Source organism: Ophidiomyces ophidiicola (genome assembly GCF_022830035.1).
Source record: "Ophidiomyces ophidiicola strain CBS 122913 chromosome Unknown scaffold_1, whole genome shotgun sequence".
Classification (NCBI taxonomy): Eukaryota; Fungi; Ascomycota; class Eurotiomycetes; order Onygenales; family Onygenaceae; genus Ophidiomyces; species Ophidiomyces ophidiicola.
The window spans coordinates 678,233-696,746 of record NW_026054641.1 but is presented as its reverse complement, the minus strand read 5'-3'; the positions used below and the strand labels follow the sequence as shown (position 1 = coordinate 696,746).

The 18,514-nt window shown below is 47.7% G+C and overlaps 9 protein-coding genes across 9 annotated transcripts; 5 read left to right on the top strand and 4 right to left on the bottom strand.

Moving 5' to 3' along the window:
* Window positions 1-447: 447 nt before the first annotated feature.
* On the top strand, window positions 448-1,066 carry TXNL4A (Thioredoxin-like 4A; the record flags this gene model as incomplete). Its single annotated transcript, XM_049249349.1, has 3 exons — window positions 448-562; window positions 613-890; window positions 962-1,066. 3 exons carry the CDS (start codon window positions 448-450, stop codon window positions 1,064-1,066), a joined length of 498 nt encoding a protein of 165 aa, XP_049111543.1.
* A 540-nt stretch (window positions 1,067-1,606) lies between these two features.
* LOZ57_000241 (uncharacterized protein) lies at window positions 1,607-2,152 on the bottom strand (the record flags this gene model as incomplete). Its single annotated transcript, XM_049249348.1, has 1 exon — window positions 1,607-2,152. The coding sequence occupies one exon, from the start codon at window positions 2,150-2,152 to the stop codon at window positions 1,607-1,609; it is 546 nt and encodes a 181-aa protein (XP_049111542.1).
* A 1,399-nt stretch (window positions 2,153-3,551) lies between these two features.
* On the top strand, window positions 3,552-5,304 carry LOZ57_000240 (uncharacterized protein; the record flags this gene model as incomplete). The annotated part of the gene is made up of 2 exons (XM_049249347.1): window positions 3,552-3,710; window positions 3,766-5,304. The coding sequence occupies 2 exons, from the start codon at window positions 3,552-3,554 to the stop codon at window positions 5,302-5,304; spliced, it is 1,698 nt and encodes a 565-aa protein (XP_049111541.1).
* Window positions 5,305-5,736: 432 nt separating this feature from the next.
* LOZ57_000239 (uncharacterized protein) lies at window positions 5,737-7,300 on the top strand (the record flags this gene model as incomplete). Its single annotated transcript, XM_049249346.1, has 4 exons — window positions 5,737-6,195; window positions 6,270-6,416; window positions 6,472-6,996; window positions 7,064-7,300. The coding sequence occupies 4 exons, from the start codon at window positions 5,737-5,739 to the stop codon at window positions 7,298-7,300; spliced, it is 1,368 nt and encodes a 455-aa protein (XP_049111540.1).
* A 568-nt stretch (window positions 7,301-7,868) lies between these two features.
* On the top strand, window positions 7,869-8,947 carry LOZ57_000238 (uncharacterized protein; the record flags this gene model as incomplete). Its single annotated transcript, XM_049249345.1, has 2 exons — window positions 7,869-7,994; window positions 8,069-8,947. The coding sequence occupies 2 exons, from the start codon at window positions 7,869-7,871 to the stop codon at window positions 8,945-8,947; spliced, it is 1,005 nt and encodes a 334-aa protein (XP_049111539.1).
* Window positions 8,948-9,554: 607 nt separating this feature from the next.
* RCF2 (Replication factor C, subunit RFC4) lies at window positions 9,555-10,292 on the bottom strand (the record flags this gene model as incomplete). The annotated part of the gene is made up of 2 exons (XM_049249344.1): window positions 9,555-10,191; window positions 10,252-10,292. 2 exons carry the CDS (start codon window positions 10,290-10,292, stop codon window positions 9,555-9,557), a joined length of 678 nt encoding a protein of 225 aa, XP_049111538.1.
* Window positions 10,293-11,242: 950 nt separating this feature from the next.
* On the bottom strand, window positions 11,243-12,678 carry IWS1 (Transcription factor iws1; the record flags this gene model as incomplete). Its single annotated transcript, XM_049249343.1, has 4 exons — window positions 11,243-11,492; window positions 11,549-12,027; window positions 12,086-12,168; window positions 12,225-12,678. The coding sequence occupies 4 exons, from the start codon at window positions 12,676-12,678 to the stop codon at window positions 11,243-11,245; spliced, it is 1,266 nt and encodes a 421-aa protein (XP_049111537.1).
* A 1,189-nt stretch (window positions 12,679-13,867) lies between these two features.
* Window positions 13,868-15,399, bottom strand: NUP57 (Nucleoporin nup57; the record flags this gene model as incomplete). Its single annotated transcript, XM_049249342.1, has 3 exons — window positions 13,868-13,966; window positions 14,027-14,682; window positions 14,736-15,399. The coding sequence occupies 3 exons, from the start codon at window positions 15,397-15,399 to the stop codon at window positions 13,868-13,870; spliced, it is 1,419 nt and encodes a 472-aa protein (XP_049111536.1).
* A 519-nt stretch (window positions 15,400-15,918) lies between these two features.
* Window positions 15,919-18,393, top strand: ORC1 (Origin recognition complex, subunit 1; the record flags this gene model as incomplete). Its single annotated transcript, XM_049249341.1, has 3 exons — window positions 15,919-16,692; window positions 16,748-16,863; window positions 16,917-18,393. 3 exons carry the CDS (start codon window positions 15,919-15,921, stop codon window positions 18,391-18,393), a joined length of 2,367 nt encoding a protein of 788 aa, XP_049111535.1.
* Window positions 18,394-18,514: the final 121 nt, after the last annotated feature.

Here is an 18,514-nt window from a genome sequence, read left to right as displayed (position 1 = left end):
ACATATTTGATTTGAAATAAGCCACTCTTTTACTTGTATATCAAGCTGTACAGTAAATATTCTGACTCATTGGTTGCCTTTCAGAACAAAGAGCTCCCCCCCCTCAACCCTAGCCTTATATTACTTTAATATCGGGACTTACTCTGCTTGTATTTGGCCTTATGATTCTTCAGCAATCCATATTGAAAGTAATTTATGCGCAGACTACTCGGTGTACTACATCCATCCAAGCAACCTATTTTTACATTACCATCCGCGAGATCACACCCCGTACGGAGCAGTCAGTCCTTTCTACTTGGTTAAGCAAAATCTTGGAGCTACCTAAACTGGAATTATATCGGGCCGACGAAACTCCGTAAAATATCATGTGACGAATCCGTTGGGGCCTTCGGATGAGGCTTCTGCTCCAGCAGCTTTATTGGCAAGCGGTTTGGAAATCTTAACAAAATGGGCTCTGTTGTTCTTCCACATCTGCCTACTGCCTGGCATGTGGATCAGGCTATTCTCTCCGAAGAAGACCGCCTGGTCGTTATCCGTTTCGGACGAGACTGGGACAAAGATTGTACGCCTAGGCATCGCTCCCTTCAAGTTGGCTTGCTAACTTGTCTATAGGCATGGCACAAGATGAAGTTCTTTATAAAGTCGCTGACCGTGTGAAAAATTTTGCCGTTATTTATCTCTGCGACATTGACCAAGTCCCGGATTTCAAACAGATGTACGAACTGTACGACCCGATGACAATCATGTTTTTCTTCCGTAATAAACATATGATGTGTGATTTTGGCACCGGCAACAACAATAAACTGAACTGGGTTCTGGAAGATAAGCAAGAATTAATTGACATCGTCGAGGCAATCTATAGGGGAGCCAAAAAAGGCCGAGGTTTGGTAGTGAGCCCGAAAGGTACTGAACTTGCACCTTTGACCACATGTTTCTGCAGATACTAACAAGACTATTTTAGATTACTCGACAAGGTATCGGTACTAGTTTGCATTGCAGACAAATTGTCTGCGGGTTAGCCTCCGATGGACTCATTACATCGATATTTGACAACGGAATGTTATAGGTAGATCACATTTTGGTCATCCGTTGTGCAAGACCGGCGTGTATGGACAAGTAATGGTATGTTTTTATGACCTAGCGATATTTCTCTGCAATTTTTAAAGCTTAAACTCCATAAAGTTGCCCAAACTACGAGATAGCTTCAACTTAACAGTAAACTTCTCCCATCCTTCCCTTTGCCCGAAGGGGAAACTGCTTTCTTGATACACACAATCTACTTGAGACTGTGCTTGCCTATCGCTCGCCTAGATCGAGGCTTCAACGGCACCCAAAATGCACTGGCCAGATGAAAACTATGTCCAGAAAACGCACTTCCCTAATTATTTTCTTATTGCTGGGTACTGCGGGGAAACAGCCAAGACGCGGTACAAACCGTTTCTGGCACCGATGATAGTTGCTTTTAGGATTGGGTATACATAGTGAGAGGAGAAGCTACAGGTTGCATTCAAATGGAAGCTCAATATCAACATATATATCCATTATAGACCGTTTAGCCGCTAAGAACCAACTCTAACCTCCCTCACACAACAGTCTCTGCCATTTATTAAAGGTTAACCGACTTTGATCTTGTCAAGCCTCGAAACATTGGTCGTGACTTCATTGCCTTGGTTTGAAAATCCTTAAACACCTGATCCGCCACATTGATTGCAAAAACCATACCCTTTAAGCAATGTCCGTTGGGCGTGCCGTTCCCTTGTTTGCAGTAAAAGAACTTTGGATCAAATGAAGTGACTTTCAGGTCAAACGTCTTTAAGCCAGAAACGTCATTTGGGTTAAAATTCTGGAAATCGGTATCGATGGCATAAGGTGACCGAAGCTTCGTGCATGGCAAATCGCGACTAGACTCCGTAAGGGTGTGATTCCGCCCGAGAAAGTCGAAACGCAATGTCGTTCCTGGCACAACGCGTTGAAGGTATGGCGGACTAAACCGAAGGTTCGTTCCCCCGCCGACCGTGATAGTTTGGGTTGGAAGCAGAGGTTGAGTGCTTGATGCCGCGGTTGTCGAGGCGTGACAAGGCGTCGGGCATTCGTTGCTTGTGACAACAAAAGGCATGCCAATAACAAGAATCAATTTGCAAAGGAATTTCATGTTGGCTTTGATAATGATATGATGATCAGAAGAATGTGTTCGAGACCAAGTGCTGAGCTGGTGTGTTGCTGATAGTTCATATCGCAGAACATGCTCACCATTTTATACCCATTGGGACCGGCCCTCTGGCTACGCCCGCTCTAGAGAGAGGCGTTCTCCGTCCGATTTTGGAGTCCGTTTGCAGCGCCAGGAATAGAAATCAACTACCTGAATTGCCGTTGAGTCGGCATCCTCACAGGCCGTCTAATCCTAAAGAGTTAATGGCCCCCGTTATGATTCCCAGTTTGGTCAATACAGCCCCAAAGGGATCCCTATCCAGCTGGAAAAGAATACGAGATGCTGCGCTTTCGTGGAAATCTTTCCTAATCTGGCACCCATGCTTGTTGCGGGCCAGCGCTAGTCCCAAAACGCGCACCTCGACTCGCAGCCCGACAGACCTTGGCGCCCAAAATGGAAGAGCACGTGGCTGAGGCTGTACCGTTGTTGGCCGCAGCATTGCCCATTAATGGAAAGCTTGCTCCAGCGTCGTGTCGTTCAGTGACTTCTTTTACAACCTCCGCCAGAAGAAATGCTAACCCTCAGCTTGTTCGAGACAAGCCACCTGGCTTAGTAGACTTAGCACAACTGCATGACTGAGATCGTTTTTCCTAATAATAGTGGCTCCTGGTACAGTAACCATGACATTAACTTGATAATTTACCCGCATGGGGTTCCACGCACAACGACGCCTCCACTACTATCCAGCGTTGGTGTCATTTGAAACTAGGAGTACTTTAGTATAGTTTACTTGATATACCCCATCGCTTAGGATAGCACATATTTATGGAAGGCAAGCCAGCCTTATTATTATTGGTATTTATAGAGCCCTTCGATTAACGAGGTACAACCATCACACTTCGTTCTCTGTGGAGATGCTGATATAGTTATGCATCAACAGGTAAGCTTGGAAACAAGATTTACTAAATGGTAGCTAGTCCGATCTGGATAAACGCTAAACCGAAAGAGGCGGCGTCTAGTTGGAAGATAGAAACCTTAATTTTCGGCTTCATTTTTCATGTTGCATTCCTCAATCCCGTAACTGGTGCAATTGCCAGCCGATAGCTTCCAAAGTATTGTGCTTTTCGTCGCCGAGGTGCTGTCGACTTGCTATGCAATAGACATTGAACAAGCCCAGCATACTGTGTCATGCGCGGATTTCCCATATTTCAAATGAGATACCTCCTGGTACGTATGGTGATATATATATATATCTCTCTTCCTAGTGTGTATTATGTGCGTTCGATGCTTCATTAAAATCCTCGGGGATATGTAGAAAGTCCTCTGAGAGGCCTGGGCAGGCTGGAAATTGCCCTGCTTATCTCCTTTTATTTCATTGCTCTTCAAAGACTGCTAAACATCCATGCAGAGTCGTGAATCCTCCTATTCAAGGCGACTGGCAGAAATATACCGAGGGCATTGCCGATACGCACCACGCCGCCAGATTGCCATCGCTGCATCGGTTCAATGTTGCCGACAAGCTGTGCGCCAGCGCCTCCCCAACGTTAGTTTTCACTTCCTAGTAAGTACCAAACTGACTGGTGTGGATTCTACAAAGGTTTTAATAGATTCAACAGAATATTCGGTACTATTCGTCGGAAGAAGCAAAAAATACAAATGATACTCTCACCGACGAACAAACGATATACCTCGCATATCGGCCTTTCACCCAACATAACGGCAAATTCTTTTCTCGAAAAACAGCTGCAAGTCTCAAGCACTTTGTCGTTACTCATACAAAACCTGCTCAAGCTGTTGTTGACAGAGTGGGTGTTCTAGGAGTTGTTCGGATCCTGAAATCCCTGGTTGATAAGGAAATTTTCGCATCTGAAGAGAAAGCCAAGAAAGAATTTCCGACTCTGTTTGGTTTGCCTCCTGCTGATTGTGCAGCCCCACCCCCCTCTGATACGTCTGCCCTTGATGTGGATAATATACCCTCCGAGGATGGAACTGAGGAAGAAAAAACAGAGACAAGCCAGAGCGAAGAGTCCAATGGCGAGACCGTCCTATCGCGGCGTAAGTACTCAGCAGTGAATTATCGCGTTTTTGATTCGGCATCTCCCATGACGATACCTGGTACGGAGACCTTGTCCCTCCACCCTACATACCTTCCATACCGCACCCAGCATTTGATCCTCTGCCGAGTACAGTCCATATTGGAGCATACCTGCTTTGAATTCGCCTCTAAATGGGCTCCCCAGCTCATGGGACACAGAGGATGGGAGTGCCCTGAAGCTCTTGAGCTGAGCAGATGGGTAGGGAATCTTTACCCTTACTTTGAAAGGTTTCCTGATAACGTGTGGGACTCTACATATAAACCTCATATTAACTCTATATTTGGCTCGTTAATCGGGCTCCGAAATGCTGCGGTTCATCGGCATCATGTCAGTCTCCGAGCAATGGATGAGATGATTCGTAATTCCATACTCTTGATGGGTATGCTCCGCGATCACGCCGCAGAATACAAACTGACAGCACTGCATCTGGGGTTAAAAAAAGTAACTAAGACTCAGAACACCCACGTGGATTTCCTGGAACGTCAATATCTAGAGGAATTGACTGAGATACGAAGATTACGCGAGGAGTTGCGCCAAAGAGAACAGAAGGCTTTCGATGTCATGATGCAAGGAAGTAAAACAGTCCGAGATCAGCTAGGATCGGAGCTGGAGATGTCCTTTGAGGCTCTCCTCAGCAAAGATATGGAAATCGGCGAGCAGGATTACAGCCTCCGTGACATATGTGGGGCCAGCCAGACTTCAGAAGACCCATCAGTGTCAACACCAGAACCTCCAGTTTCCATGGATGATTATCTGTCCGCAAAAGCGGCGGTTGAAGAACCTTCCTGCGAAATCGAATCAGAGCAATGCGACCCCAAGAGTAAAGCATCAATAGCATCAAGCTCACCAACAGAAGAATCGGATTTGGAGAAACAGGAGGACCTCACGCTCGCCACACCTGAAAATAGAGCTGACAACATTCGCGAAAAGATCGATGCGACTCCGGTGCTTCTAGAGTCGCAGCCCACGGAGGAATCAACGAATAAGGATATAGAACCGACGCCCGATGAGGCGTCTGACCGTAAAAGCCCTCCTAAAGTAGGATGTCACATTTTATAGCACTGATGGAGTACTTTGATCAAGCACGAATTATTAGATATACTGCGATACCACTGGTTGAGATTGCTAGAGCAAAACTAAGAGCTCTTTTTGTATTTGTATTAATATTTATAGAAGGAAAAAATTTGGAGTGCGTTGGACATTCAGAGTTGCTTAGAACTTCTATAGCCGGCTTCGCTCATTTGTTGATTGGAGGTTACAATTGTACGATAATCCCATCTCTTTGGGGGCTCTTGAAACTTGTTCGGCTAGCCGGCTCGCTTTGTATCACGGGAATGAGGAGCGCCGTTGGCTCTTCACTAGCGTTTGTACAACGAACGGCCTTTCAAATTCCTCGGGGCGCCGTCAACCCGATAATTAAACAAAGACAACGTCATCCAGTGCTATCCTGTGATATCAGTAGAAGAGGAATACGTCAATCTTGATACAATAATGCCATCGCGTGGTGATATAAAACGGGCCTCGGCAAATCCAAAATCAAGCTCATCCGAACCCACTCGCGCGCACAGGCACTCAAGCCCACGGACCTGGCTTCGCAATGCAGCGATCTTTGTCTCAGTAGCTGCAGTTGCAGGAACGGCGAGCGGATATTTATCATTCCGCGACATTCTCAAGATCGCATCTCCCTCCCTTGACCCGCGTGATTATCCGGCCAGAGCTCGGCAAATACTCTCCACTACGCCTCTGATCGACGGGCACAATGATCTCCCTTACCTCATCCGGCTGGAGACAAAAAATAAGATTTACGACCACCGGGCGTTTCCCTTTCGAACTGGACTGCTAAGCCATACAGATGAAAAGAAAATCCGTACTGGGAAGCTTGGGGGGCAGTTCTGGAGTGTATTCGTCGAATGCCCTGCGGATCCCAAGGCGAATATCGATGATCCAACGGTACGTCGTGATTGTCACTATAAATCTGTTTAACGCTGGGAGGGTAGGATACTGAAGTACATCTTCCTGTGTAGTGGGCAGTCAGAGATACACTGGAGCAAATTGATGTCGCAAAGCGACTTGTAGAGGAGTACAATGATCTTCTCCAGTACTGTGAAACTGCAGCTTGCGCTAAAGCGGCTTTCAAGAGTGGAAAAGTCGGTAGTTTCTTAGGCATTGAGGTACAGATTCTCCTATTCCTGTCAATACAGCAAAGTGGCTGACTAGATGGGCTAGGGAGGGCATCAAATTGGAAATTCGCTGGGCTCGCTGAGGCAAGTGTATGATCTCGGTGTTCGCTACATCACCATAACACACAACTGTGACAATGCTTTTGCGACGGCAGCATCTACAGTTGCTGCGGGCGGTAAAGACCTTGGACTGGCCAGCTTCGGCCATGAGTTCGTTGACGAAATGAACCGTCTCGGAATGCTGATCGATCTGTCGCACGTCTCCCATCAGACCATGCGTGATGTTTTGTCCAGGACGAAAGCCCCAGTGATATTTTCGCATTCCTCTTCATATGCACTTTCTAAACATCTTAGAAATGTGCCTGACGACGTCCTGCGCGAAGTCGCGAAGAACGGCGGAGTTGTGATGGTCACGTTTGTGCCTTCATTCCTTAAGGTGGATGATCCTTCGTCCGCAACCATACATGACGCCGTTGAGCATATTTTCCACATTGCAGCCGTGGCGGGATGGGATCATGTTGGAGTTGGCGGTGATTTCGATGGCACACTCGATGTCTCCAAAGGCCTTGAGGTTAGTATATACTTACATCGAATACCCATACTGGTATTCCAATATGCTAACTAAGGACCTTGAATAGGACGTCTCGAAATATCCAGGGCTTGTCGAACTCCTCCTCGAGCGTGGAGCAACGGACGAACAAGTCCGCAAATTTGTTGGAGAGAATATCCTTCGTGTCTGGTCTAGAGCAGAGAAAATTGCGCAAAATATCAAGGCATCTGGCAAGAAACCAAACGAGGAGACCTGGTCGGGTCGCCGCTGGACGATGGTCGATCTCCCCATGCCGTCCATGTTTTCTAGTAGCAACAGCAGGTGATAGTGTGGTTCCTGAGGATATATTCCATCACTGGCGAGCCCACCTCGCGCCGTTCAGCCTAACAATGCATTGTTGAAACACAACCTCGGCGGACTGCAGCATAATAGAAAGGACACATATCTTCCGTAGGTATATATAGAAGACCCCATATCCAGTAGGATTGGCGGACTTCCTGTTGCACATGTGTCGAGTCCAAACTCTAGCTCTTGTCAGTGCCAAAAGTACAGCGTGGCTGGACCTCGGCTAGCCGTGAAAATAACCCTAACGCCTAGCGCCACGCTTGTTCTGTTGATCATATAAAGCTGGTGACTGGCTATTCTCCGTGTAAAGGTAGCGATCGCCTGGGCCCGTCTCTCTTTCATATGTTATTTCCTTCCTTTCAGCATCTTTACAGTCCATATTCGCGTGGTGCGGGTGATTCTCTACCTTAGGCGCAAACTTGACCTTCATACGTCGCTCTTTCATTGCGAGAATCCTCCAGGCGCAAAGCACGGTCTTCTTGCGCGGTGAACATTCCGGTAACAAAGCTTCCTAGTACGGATCTATTAGCGACTGCACACCTGTGGCAATGGCTGTCCTGTCACGTCCTGAACTGGCCTCTACCATTAAGTGGTTCTTTTCACAGTCCAATTTGAAATGGGCCATTCTCATATACGCCTTGTTAAATCTGAAATGCGTTCCCTTCTCATGGCATGTATGTCGTCCTTTTAAACCGATATTCGCTTATCTGCAACGTCGCTGATGTGAATTGCTTGCAATGCTGAATAGACTCGCCTCTTCTTCCACCTTATCCGTCGCGTTCGATGGCAACCCCATGTCTACCCCAGTCCCAAGCTTCTTAATGCCAATAAAACATGCCTCGAGCAGCATCTTCACCCAATTTTCACACCTGCGAGCCTGACAAGCCGCGCCCCTCTATGGGAGATAGATTATAATATGCACAAGTCGAATAGCACATATTTCTCCGACCTGGATGTTGCCCGTACAGTACTAGTTACAAATCTTTACACGCCCGCTTTTGCGATTCTACGAAAAGAAATGGACAAGGAAGTTGACGCGGCAGGGAAAAGGAAATACCCTCATGGCCGGCTATCGGTGATGCTAGGAAGTGTATATTGCACCTTCAAGCAAGAGATCAAACCCTACGAACTATATGAAATGCGCAGCAAAGTCGCCGGTTGGGATGAGAAATGGCTCTATGTTGTCACATTCTTCTTTCGACCAGGAAAACGCAAGGGGGAAGGCAAAACCTTGCTTGCTGTAGGTGTGAGTAAATATGTCACAAAGAAGGGCCGTTTGACTATTCGCCCAGAAAAGGTGCTCAGGGCTAGTGGACTGTTGCCTGATCGGCCAGACGGGGAGGTCTCGACCGCTCCACCTTCGATAGAATCGCCCGCAAGTGGGGAGAAAATTAACGCGGATGACGGTCTAGAAGAGTCGGCACTTAGGGAAGTGTTGACACTGGGCGACAGCATCAACTTAGATCAGGCGTTGGTAGAGAATGATAAGAAAGTTCGCTCGACATGGGATGACTCGCTGTGGACTTGGGAAAAGATTGAGCTAGAGAGGTTGCGCGGGCTGGCTACCGTGCAGGCGTTTATTGACATGGATGCAAAGCTCTATGAAGAGGCTGCAATGACTCAATGACTTTCTTTTTTGGACTTCGTCCATTAGACTTACTGATATATTTTTTTAGAACAGCACTTGATACGCAAAGTACGGCTGAGAGTTACAGTCCTGTAGTAATACTTTTTTATACTATTGATAAGGGATTCGGTCATTTCATTGCATTTTGTTTAAGCTCTAAAAATTCCTAGAATCCAAACGGACGGACGAGTCTTCAAATAACAACCCCATTTTTATGCTGCAACCAAACCGCCATGATATCCTATACAATACTAGAAAGCCTGACAACGCCGTTTTGATGTGCAAAGAGATGAATATCGAAAGAAATCGGTATGAGAGAGGGGACTGGTCATAGATAAAAAGGCGACTGGAACGGGATCGTTCGGCGAAGTCGGAGATCGGTGTATAATGTACATGCGTTTAAGACGAATGTTGATTAGAACAAACAGCCATGGGTATATCGTAGCTGTGTTTGGGGAGGAGAAGTATGAAATATCGCCGGGTCCGTTCATATTCGGTCCATAGGAGGGAAAGAAGTAATACTCCCAAAGGACGATGCGGTGAGACAGTCGCTATCTCCCAGTCCTAGGAATGCAAGGCGCCAAGGCCCATGCTACCCACAGTCTAATCAGTGCCTGGCTTTGACAGACTTGTCTTGTTTATGCTTCATCCGCTCCTCTTCTGCGTCAACCATGTCCTTCCAGAGGTCCTCAGACGCGTGTTGCTCGTTGATATTTTCTCTGGCCTTCTTGGCCTTCAGAGCATCCAGGACTCCCTGGCCCTTTCTTTGGTCTGATATCTCAAACGCCGCGGAAGCGCAGAGCACGGCCAACGTCAAGCCCTGCGCGTACACACGGGCCTGTACAAGCTTCTGTTGTCCGCTGAGGTATGGATTGCGGCCGACGAGCACGAACGAGCCGACCATGCTGGCAAGCCAGGTAACACCGATAATCTTGTACTTTTCTCGGCGGGCAAAGTCCATCACACGCTCCATTGTAGTCATGCGAGACCATTCTTCATGCCGGATGCGCGCTCGTCGCTCCTCAACCAGACGCTTTTCCTGATGCAGGCTGAAGTCGAAATCTCGAGAACTGATATCTGCGGCAATGACGGCGGCAAAACTGCCGGCTGAGGTGACGAGGAAGGCTTTCATGGGTAAGGTGAGGTTTCGAATGGTGGCCCAGCGGCGGGAGGCGAGTGCGACGCCGGCATAGCCTGCAGCCAGGCCCAGGACGCCGCCGACCGAACCGCCCTTGAGAACGGCACTGCAAGCACATTGTCAGCTTCTGAGTGCACACGTGGCCCGCGGGAGGGTGTATACTGACTTGTAGTGGGCGTCTTCCTGTTCTTTGGTGAGAATCTTCATGGTGACAACGACGTAACGAGATGCAGGATGCGATAGTGGGCAGCGGAGGACGGGGTGCGACTGGCAGCGCTTCTTATATGGCGAGCGGGCGATGACGTCGCGCGCGTTCGAGGCTTTTCCTCGCAGTTTTTTCCCTTCTCGGGATTTGCAAAACACACTTCGTGGCTCGCCCAGCCAGGTTCGCCTCGACTGCGCGGGTTTGCCCGGCCGGCCTGCGTTTCGGCGTTTGCTCGGCAGCGTCTTCCCTCATGGCGCCACCCCGTATTTGCGGGTGTTTTTTCCTTTGCGCCGTCGCGCCGCTGTGTCCTCCGCGATCGACCGGGATCTCGTGGATTGCAAAGGCCAGCTCATACATATTATGTATGACTCGCCGTCGCCGTGCCACGGAGGTGGCCGCCGGCTTCGTTGAGCTCGTCTGGCATATACCCTGTTGTCTGTTCTGAGACCGAAAGCCAGCCATGGCTCCCATCTCTGGTATGCTATGCTTTACATACTAGACAGGTCACGGTCAAGTACGGAGTAGTTACTCTGGACCCAGAACCGAGCACCCTCGTGACCCTTCGTGTACATCCTTTGCGCAAGCCGCAAAACACATCAGTCCCTAGGACTTTTGCTCTGAGCTGCCAGCTGGATGTGAATTGTCATTTTGAAAAATTACATAACTAATATATGTCAACGCCAAAAATAGCATCAAGAATTGGAAATTTAGCAACCGTTGACCCAAATGTTCCATTTCGTGACCCCTTTTGCTCCATAATTCCGAAAAACCCCGGTACGCCGAAAAGGGACGCAATAATAAAGAACCAGACACGTCAAAAACGAGGGCTAAGAAATATAGAGACAAAAAAAATGCGAGGATGAGAAAATAATATGTTCGAAACTCAGTCTGTTGTTGACATCCCCCGCATATCAAAAAACAACAATGCAGTTCTTTCGGTAGCCATCAAACCCTATTTCCTTGATGCTTTCATAGCTGCGGCTTGCCTGGCTTTCATACGTCTAAAGCGATCCTCACCACTAGCCCCTAGTGGGCGCGCAAATTTGCTTTCCTGCACGGCAACAGAGCGAGGGACAATGGTGTAGGAGGTGTGACCGCCTTCAGCGCGCGCACGATTCGCCAAGCGAGGCGGCAGCAATGCTCTGGCACGGACTTCGGCAGCAGTGGTTTCTGCGGTGACTTGCTTGCGCACGGTGAGGAGGCTGCAAGAAATGTCAGATGAACCGCTAACCTATAGAAATGCCCAGACAATACATACCTTGGATCGAAATCAGCTTCTTCGTAGATCCTTTTGGAATAATCGTCACTCTTTTGTAAAATGGGCCGTGTCCATTCCGCAAGGAGTCGCTCGGCTTGACGCTTAATTCCAACCTGTGGCCTCTTGCTCTTGGTATAAAACACTATTACTTTGCCGATGCCGCTAGCGATCAGTGCGTCTTTTGTAATCGGGAGCCTGGACAATGCCGCAAACAATTCTCGTTGTATGTCGTATGCTGGCAAAGAGCCATCGTCCAAGGGCTCAAGGAAGAACTTGACAGCCTCAAGAAGGTTGATTTCGGGGTCCACCAAGCTGTTTACGTAGTGAGTGCGATTCAATAGCGAAACCACCTCTGGAAGCATTTTCAGTTTGTATTGTGCAGGTCGATTCTCTTTTCGCGCAATGCTGTCGAGCCTCGCTGCGTCAGTCATACGTCGGCGGACGTCTTCAATTTCCGCATCGGCTTGATCAGCAAGATCCTATTGTAGATAAGCATTAGCACGCTTTTGTAGTGGTGGTGGGCGCGAGTCAACGCACAATGCCATCTGCTTTTCTGACGCGGCGTTTAGTAGGCTTTTTCAACGCCTCGTCCATTAAACGGTCCAGGGCACGACGGCGACCTAGAATCCGCGAGGTTAGGAAATGTATTCTGTCCAAATTGAAGCAGATGTCATACGTGTCGCCGGATCTAATGACTCCTCATCAATCTCCGGTACCGCTTTTGCCTGCCTTTCTCGACCTTCCTTGCGCTTTCTTGAGCGCTTCCCCTCTACAGTTTCTCCTCCGCTAAAAGCATCGTCACTATCCTGCTGCTTCCTACGGCTTCTTTTCTCTCGTTTGTATTCCTTTTTCTTTTTTCGGTATGAATCATCATCTCCCTCTGCTCGTCTGCGTTTGTGACGGCCAATCAGTTTTAAGTTCTCTTCGTCGATTGCAAGGGCTGGACGGTCATCGATAGCGATGTTGGCGGGGTCAAAGCCTTCAAACTGTGCTTCGTCAACATCCGAAAGAACGGACTCATCATCTGATAGATCCGCAGCCGCTAAGTGATCCGGGGGAGCATCCTCTGCCGCACTGCCTTCAGGATCAGCAACGGGCAGGTCCGCCTGTGGCTCCGGCGAGGCTGACATTATGCCAGCAAGTTCAGAGTTGGAGCGGAGCAATTGGGGAATCCAGTCAACGAGGAGGAAGTGGAGGAAAGTGCTCCGTATTCAGGTCAGGTAACTAGAAAATGGAGTAAATGAGGAGATTAAGCAGGAGAATCAGAGTACTAAAGGTGCACACAACCAGCAGAATGGTTCTGTGACGGAGAGAAATATAGCTGTCTTCCACATTGACGGAGGTTTGGAGTCGTTTCTCGCCGACGAGGCGAGCCGATTCCCGTATTGGGTTTAGCTCCCAAACGGTGCTATTTGGGGCTTTCTGGGGGCTATTAGGGTCTAAGCTTCCATCGCGAAAAAAAGTGACGACAGTCTGAGGAGAAAGAGACTTGCAACTCAAGTACCCGCCCCAATACGTTTGTCTCCCTACAACAACCCACCAATTTTCATAAGTATTTAGAAAAAATGTTTATGCCAGGTATTTAAAGGCTCTGATGACTCCCAAAGCCGTGCTTACACTAACTTCACTCAGGTCAAGAACAGCTCTCCAAGGAAGAGATCAAGGTCAGATTGATATCTTTAGTCGTTTTCCCGTACCACGGACACAATAAGGCTGGAATACATACTAATGCTATTCTTTTCAGGCTGGAGAAGTTGAAGCTCGCCAGACTGTTAACCGAGTCATCGCGGGCAGTATCCTCTTGTATCTTTGTAAGTTGGTATAAATTTCTACATCAGAGATAGCACTAACATATTTACTTGTTTTTTCCTTAGCTCCGTTTGCCATTGATTTTGTGCGCAAGTTGTTTTGAGCGCGAGATTATTCCATCTCCTTCCGCGTGTTTACGATGCCGACTTTTTGGATACCGAAGCGACCTATGCACTAGTACTATATTGAATGCGTCGATCGATTTGTCCCAAGAAGATTAAACTTGGTTCAAAGTATATTCCGACAGGCAAGATTCGTTGTTGAAGTTGGATAGAAGGAAAGCATATCAGGTGTATCAAATTTGATCATGTACAATAAATAGCTGACCAGCAGGTAAAAAATGCCTTGCTTTTTCATGTTTCTTGTTTCTAGGCTCTAGTCTGAGAAGAAAGCTGCAATGACTGCTTAGACACGCTTCCAGTGTAACGCCATCGCCAAAGGTATCTTCGGCCCTAAGTAAACAATCGATGAGACCAGGAGAGATAATACGAAAATTAAAAAGATGAATCTTCAAGACATAACAGGCACTTCAAGGCGCCCGTATTCTGTCTGAATCGCAGCTAGCTCTTTGTTCAGGTGTTGTATTTGCGAGGAATAATCATCAAGAATCTACCAGAATTAAATTAGTATGTTTGAAGGGAAACCCCGATAATGTGGGGGAAGGCATACTTTCTTAGCTGTCTTTAACTGTGCGTCACTTAAGGTATCATCTCCTTGATTCAGGGCTTCAGTACCAGTTCTTTCAACTTCCATTTGCAGCCGTTTGATATTTTCTCTGATTGCCAACATCCTAGCCCAAATTTCCTCGGACCTTCCATTCAAGGTTGGATCAAAAATAGACCGTTCAAGTTGGAGCAGCTTTTTTGCTAATTCTTCTTCTGCTTCGTCCATTGCATACCCTCGATTTCTAAGAAGCTGTGTTTTCGCAGCTAGAGCAAGGCATCGTTGGTATAAGACTTGATGCCTCCTCTTGCAGGCAGCTATTTTGACTGAAATGTTAAGATCGTGACGAGAAAGTAATCCGGTAAGAGCGGTGTTAATTTCATGTAACCTCGTTTGTATCATTGCCAGAAAATCCCTCTGCCGCTGCGCTCGCTTCCCAAGCTCCCAGAAGCCTCTGACAAGAACTGGAACGAAATTAGGACCAGGTCTTTTGCGTAACGCCTCTTCCCATTTATTCTCGTCATCGTCTACGGTGGGCTGGAAGAAAGGTGCAGTTTCTTCACCCGGGTTATTGTAAGTGTATCCGCGAAATGGAGAAACTCGGTTAACTGGGTCCCACTTTTCCCTGACAATCGTCATCTGCATTGGAACGGTACGATGGACTTAGATTCATGTAAGCTGCGAGCTTGATAGTTAAAAGTAACAGAAAACTTACCACCGGTCATTCCTTGCCCAGGAGTCCATATGGTAGAGCCAAGGCCCTGAGATTGGCCGAGGGTCTGGCCCAATTGCTGTGGAGCCTGCTGCTGTCCCAGTGCAGCAACAGTAGAACCAAATGGCTGTTGCTGTTGTTGTGGCTGTTGCTGGCCAAAGCCCGAAAATAATGATGTAGCCCCCGACTGCTGCTGCGGTTGCTGTGCTGTGGAGCCAAACCCAGATAATAAACTACCTGCCTGTTGCTGGGTTTGAGGAGTAGCAGTACTTAGACTAGCAAACATATTACTCCCGCCTTGTGCTTGCTGCTGTTGCGGTTGAGCCCCAAAACCAGAAAATAAACTAGTACCCTGTCGTTGCTGCTGCGGTGGCTGTGCTGTAGAGCCAAACCCAGAAAAGAGCCCTCCGCTTTGTTGCTGGGGTTGCTGGGTACTGGAACCGAAGCCCGAGAACGGTCCAGCGTTTTGCTGTTGCGTCTGCGGCTGCTGTTGTTGGCCTAGATTACTGAAAAGACCACCCGGTTTCGATTGAGTACCTAATGACCCAAAAGGCGAAGGATTCTGTTGTTGTTCCGTGTTACCAAAAAGACTTCCGCTCTGTTGGGGCTGATTGGCGGTCAGTCCAGACCCGAAAAGCCTGGGCTTTTGGACATTTAGTTGACTCATATTGACGGCAAGGAAGGTTATTAGAAAGCAACCGGGTGCAAAGGGACTTTAGGGAACGGGTGAGCGTCGTCGTCACGTCTAGAGGCGCAAAAGAGTTGGAGCGAAATTGGTAGCTGGTGTCATTAGATGATCATCAAATAGCTAACCACCGGGATCCCAGACTGAAAAAATCCACAGCCCTCTGCGCCGAGAGGTAGTCAATCAACTGGTGTTTATGTGGATGAAGCTCCAGACATTTTCATTGTGGAATGATTATTCCTAAGTTCTCCCTTGCAAGCTTCGATGCTCTGTTTGCTTAGCTAAGCTTCTTGAGTTCTTCCCCGCGAGGAACGCTATTCCTCAATTATACTAGTAACAGGAGTTGATGCGCTAGACTCTAAATAGAATAATGGAAATATAGAAATATAACTCTATTTCGCGCCAAGACGCGCCAAGACTACGCGTCAACGACCTTACGAGTACTGCATACGGAGTACTGAGTGAGTGATACCCTCTTGTTCTTGCGAAGCTCCTCTTACGATGCCTTCTAAGAATAGAAAGACTGGCCAAACCAAGGCTCAAGAATTGGCAAGACTTTGGCTCACAAAAGGGGGCGTCCATCATGAGGACTCGGACGATGAGCTTGGTTGTGAAGACCTCCCATGGGAGTGGATTTATAACTCTTGTCCTGCAGCGGAGCTGCCTGGGGAAGGATTGCGAGCTAGGAAAACCTCAAGGGTCACAAGTCCCTACCAGATGCCCAGGAAGATCATAGGAGCTCGAATGGGGTCTTTTGAGTGCAGATTAGGCCAAGCTGTTCTTCTAAAATCACCAGAGCCGGGCAAGGATTGGGCTGGAATTATTTGTGAATTTGTCGAAGAAAAAGATGAAGACTCAGATGAGCAAGCTGCACCCATCAAATCTGCCAATATCATGTGGTTCGCATCCCCCGATGAATTTTTATCTACAAGGAAAAAGAAGAGATCCGACGCTCTACCAAACGAACAGTACATCACTATGGATTTCAATATAAACCCTTTGACTGCTATCAATGGCAGAGCGCGTATACTCTCTGCGGATGCCTTCTTTGCCAAATACCCTGAGGGTAAGCCCCCTAAAGGACGGGCGGCCCTGGCTGAGTATAACAAATGCATCTTGTGTCGAAGGGGCGTCAATCAGCTTCAAGGAAACTATACTGAGCCATTCATTTGGGAGGACATATATGATGAAACAGAAGAAGGGATGTTTGGTTTGATTGGGACTATCCAATCCGGTTTGAGAAGATCAAAAAAGAGGAAGGCGGAACAATCCAACGTATGTCCAGATGGCTAACCTGGCACTCAGACTGATACTAAAATTATACTACTAGGTGACGGACCACACGTCGGCGCCCGCCACTCCAAAGAAAAAGCAGAAGACAGCATCCGTTGCAGGGACACCACAGTCACAGCGCAGAAAAATGCTTACAACACCGACTCATAAGAGGTACAAAAGAGCCTTAATACATGCGCATCAAGAACTAATGACCTTTTACGTAGGATTCTAGTAAAAAAGCCCCTGGAATTTACGCCACTTGGAACTCGTGTACTTTCTCCTTCATACTTTTCTTCGCCCTATAGGCAAGCCCGAAATTTACTTCATGTCTCTACGGTGCCCGATTCCCTGCCCTGTCGGGATGTGGAGTTCAACACTGTATACGACAGCCTCCGCGTTGCGATTACTGAGGGTACTGGAACATGTATATATATCTCTGGGCCTCCAGGCACAGGAAAAACCGCGACAGTTCGAGATGTCATTGCACATCTTAATGGGGCAGTATTATCGGAAGAAATGGATGACTTCATATTCGTTGAAATAAACGGAATGAAGGTAACAGACCCACACCAATCGTACTCTTTATTGTGGGAAGCATTAAAAGGTGATCGAGTTTCGCCCTCCCATGCTCTCGATCTTCTGGAGAGAGAGTTTTCGAGGCCATCACCGCGGCGGGTACCGTGTGTTGTACTTATGGACGAACTCGATCAACTAGTAACCAGAAACCAGTCTGTCATGTACAATTTTTTTAACTGGCCGGCCCTTCGACACTCTCATCTCATCGTTTTGGCGGTTGCAAACACTATGGACTTGCCAGAGCGAACCCTGAGCAACAAGATTTCAAGCCGTCTTGGCCTCACTAGAATCACCTTTTCCGGCTATAAACATCAGGAACTTATGGAGATCATTGGTTCTCGACTCAAGAACGTTCCCGGAAATATTGTTGACTCCGACGCCATACAGTTTGCGAGTCGGAAAGTTGCAGCTGTCAGTGGAGACGCACGCCGTGCGCTAGATATTTGCCGTCGAGCAGTAGAAATTGCCGAACAAGTCAGTGATGCAACCCAAATGAAGACCAACAACATATCTCTAGACGCCGATGATGATTTTCCACCGACACCAAGTAAGAGTACGAACCGTCGTACCAGAAAGGAGGTCACCATCAAGGAAAGTTCTTCGAAAGCTCATGGAACGGGAAAGAAAGAACAAAAACAAGAAACTCTCCCTCGCGTGACAATTGCAACGATCAAACAAGCCATTCAAGAAGCAACGTCCACGCCACTTCAGCAGTCCCTTCGTTGTCTTCCGCTTTCTGCTAAAGTCTTCCTCTCGGGCCTTCTTGCTCGCCTTCGTCGCACAGGGATCACCGAATGTACCCTCGGAGACATTCTTGACGAGGCCAAGCGCATATCTGACGGCGCAATAGCTGTTGCTGGCGCTGCAAGTCAGTCCTTGAAGGAATATATCACATCTTCATCGCGTGTCCATTCAATGGGGTGGGCCGCTGTTGAAATGATGAATACCGGTATTCTAGCTTTGGAAGGTGAATTGGGGATAAAAAATGGATACGGTATGGGGTATGCCCTAGGTAGAGGGAATAGAAGCGGAAAGGTTAGGCTAAGAATTGCTCCAGAAGATGTGAAGGCGGCATTTAGAGACGATGGGGAGGCAAGAATGTTGGGGATCGGATTTGATGGGTAGGAAAAAACATATGAATCAGAGGAGGTGTCAATAGAATACACAGTGTAGTTAGGTGATATGATTGGATTGTACGGCACAAAGGTACTACTAAACAAAACTGGATATATTTTATCGAAATGAA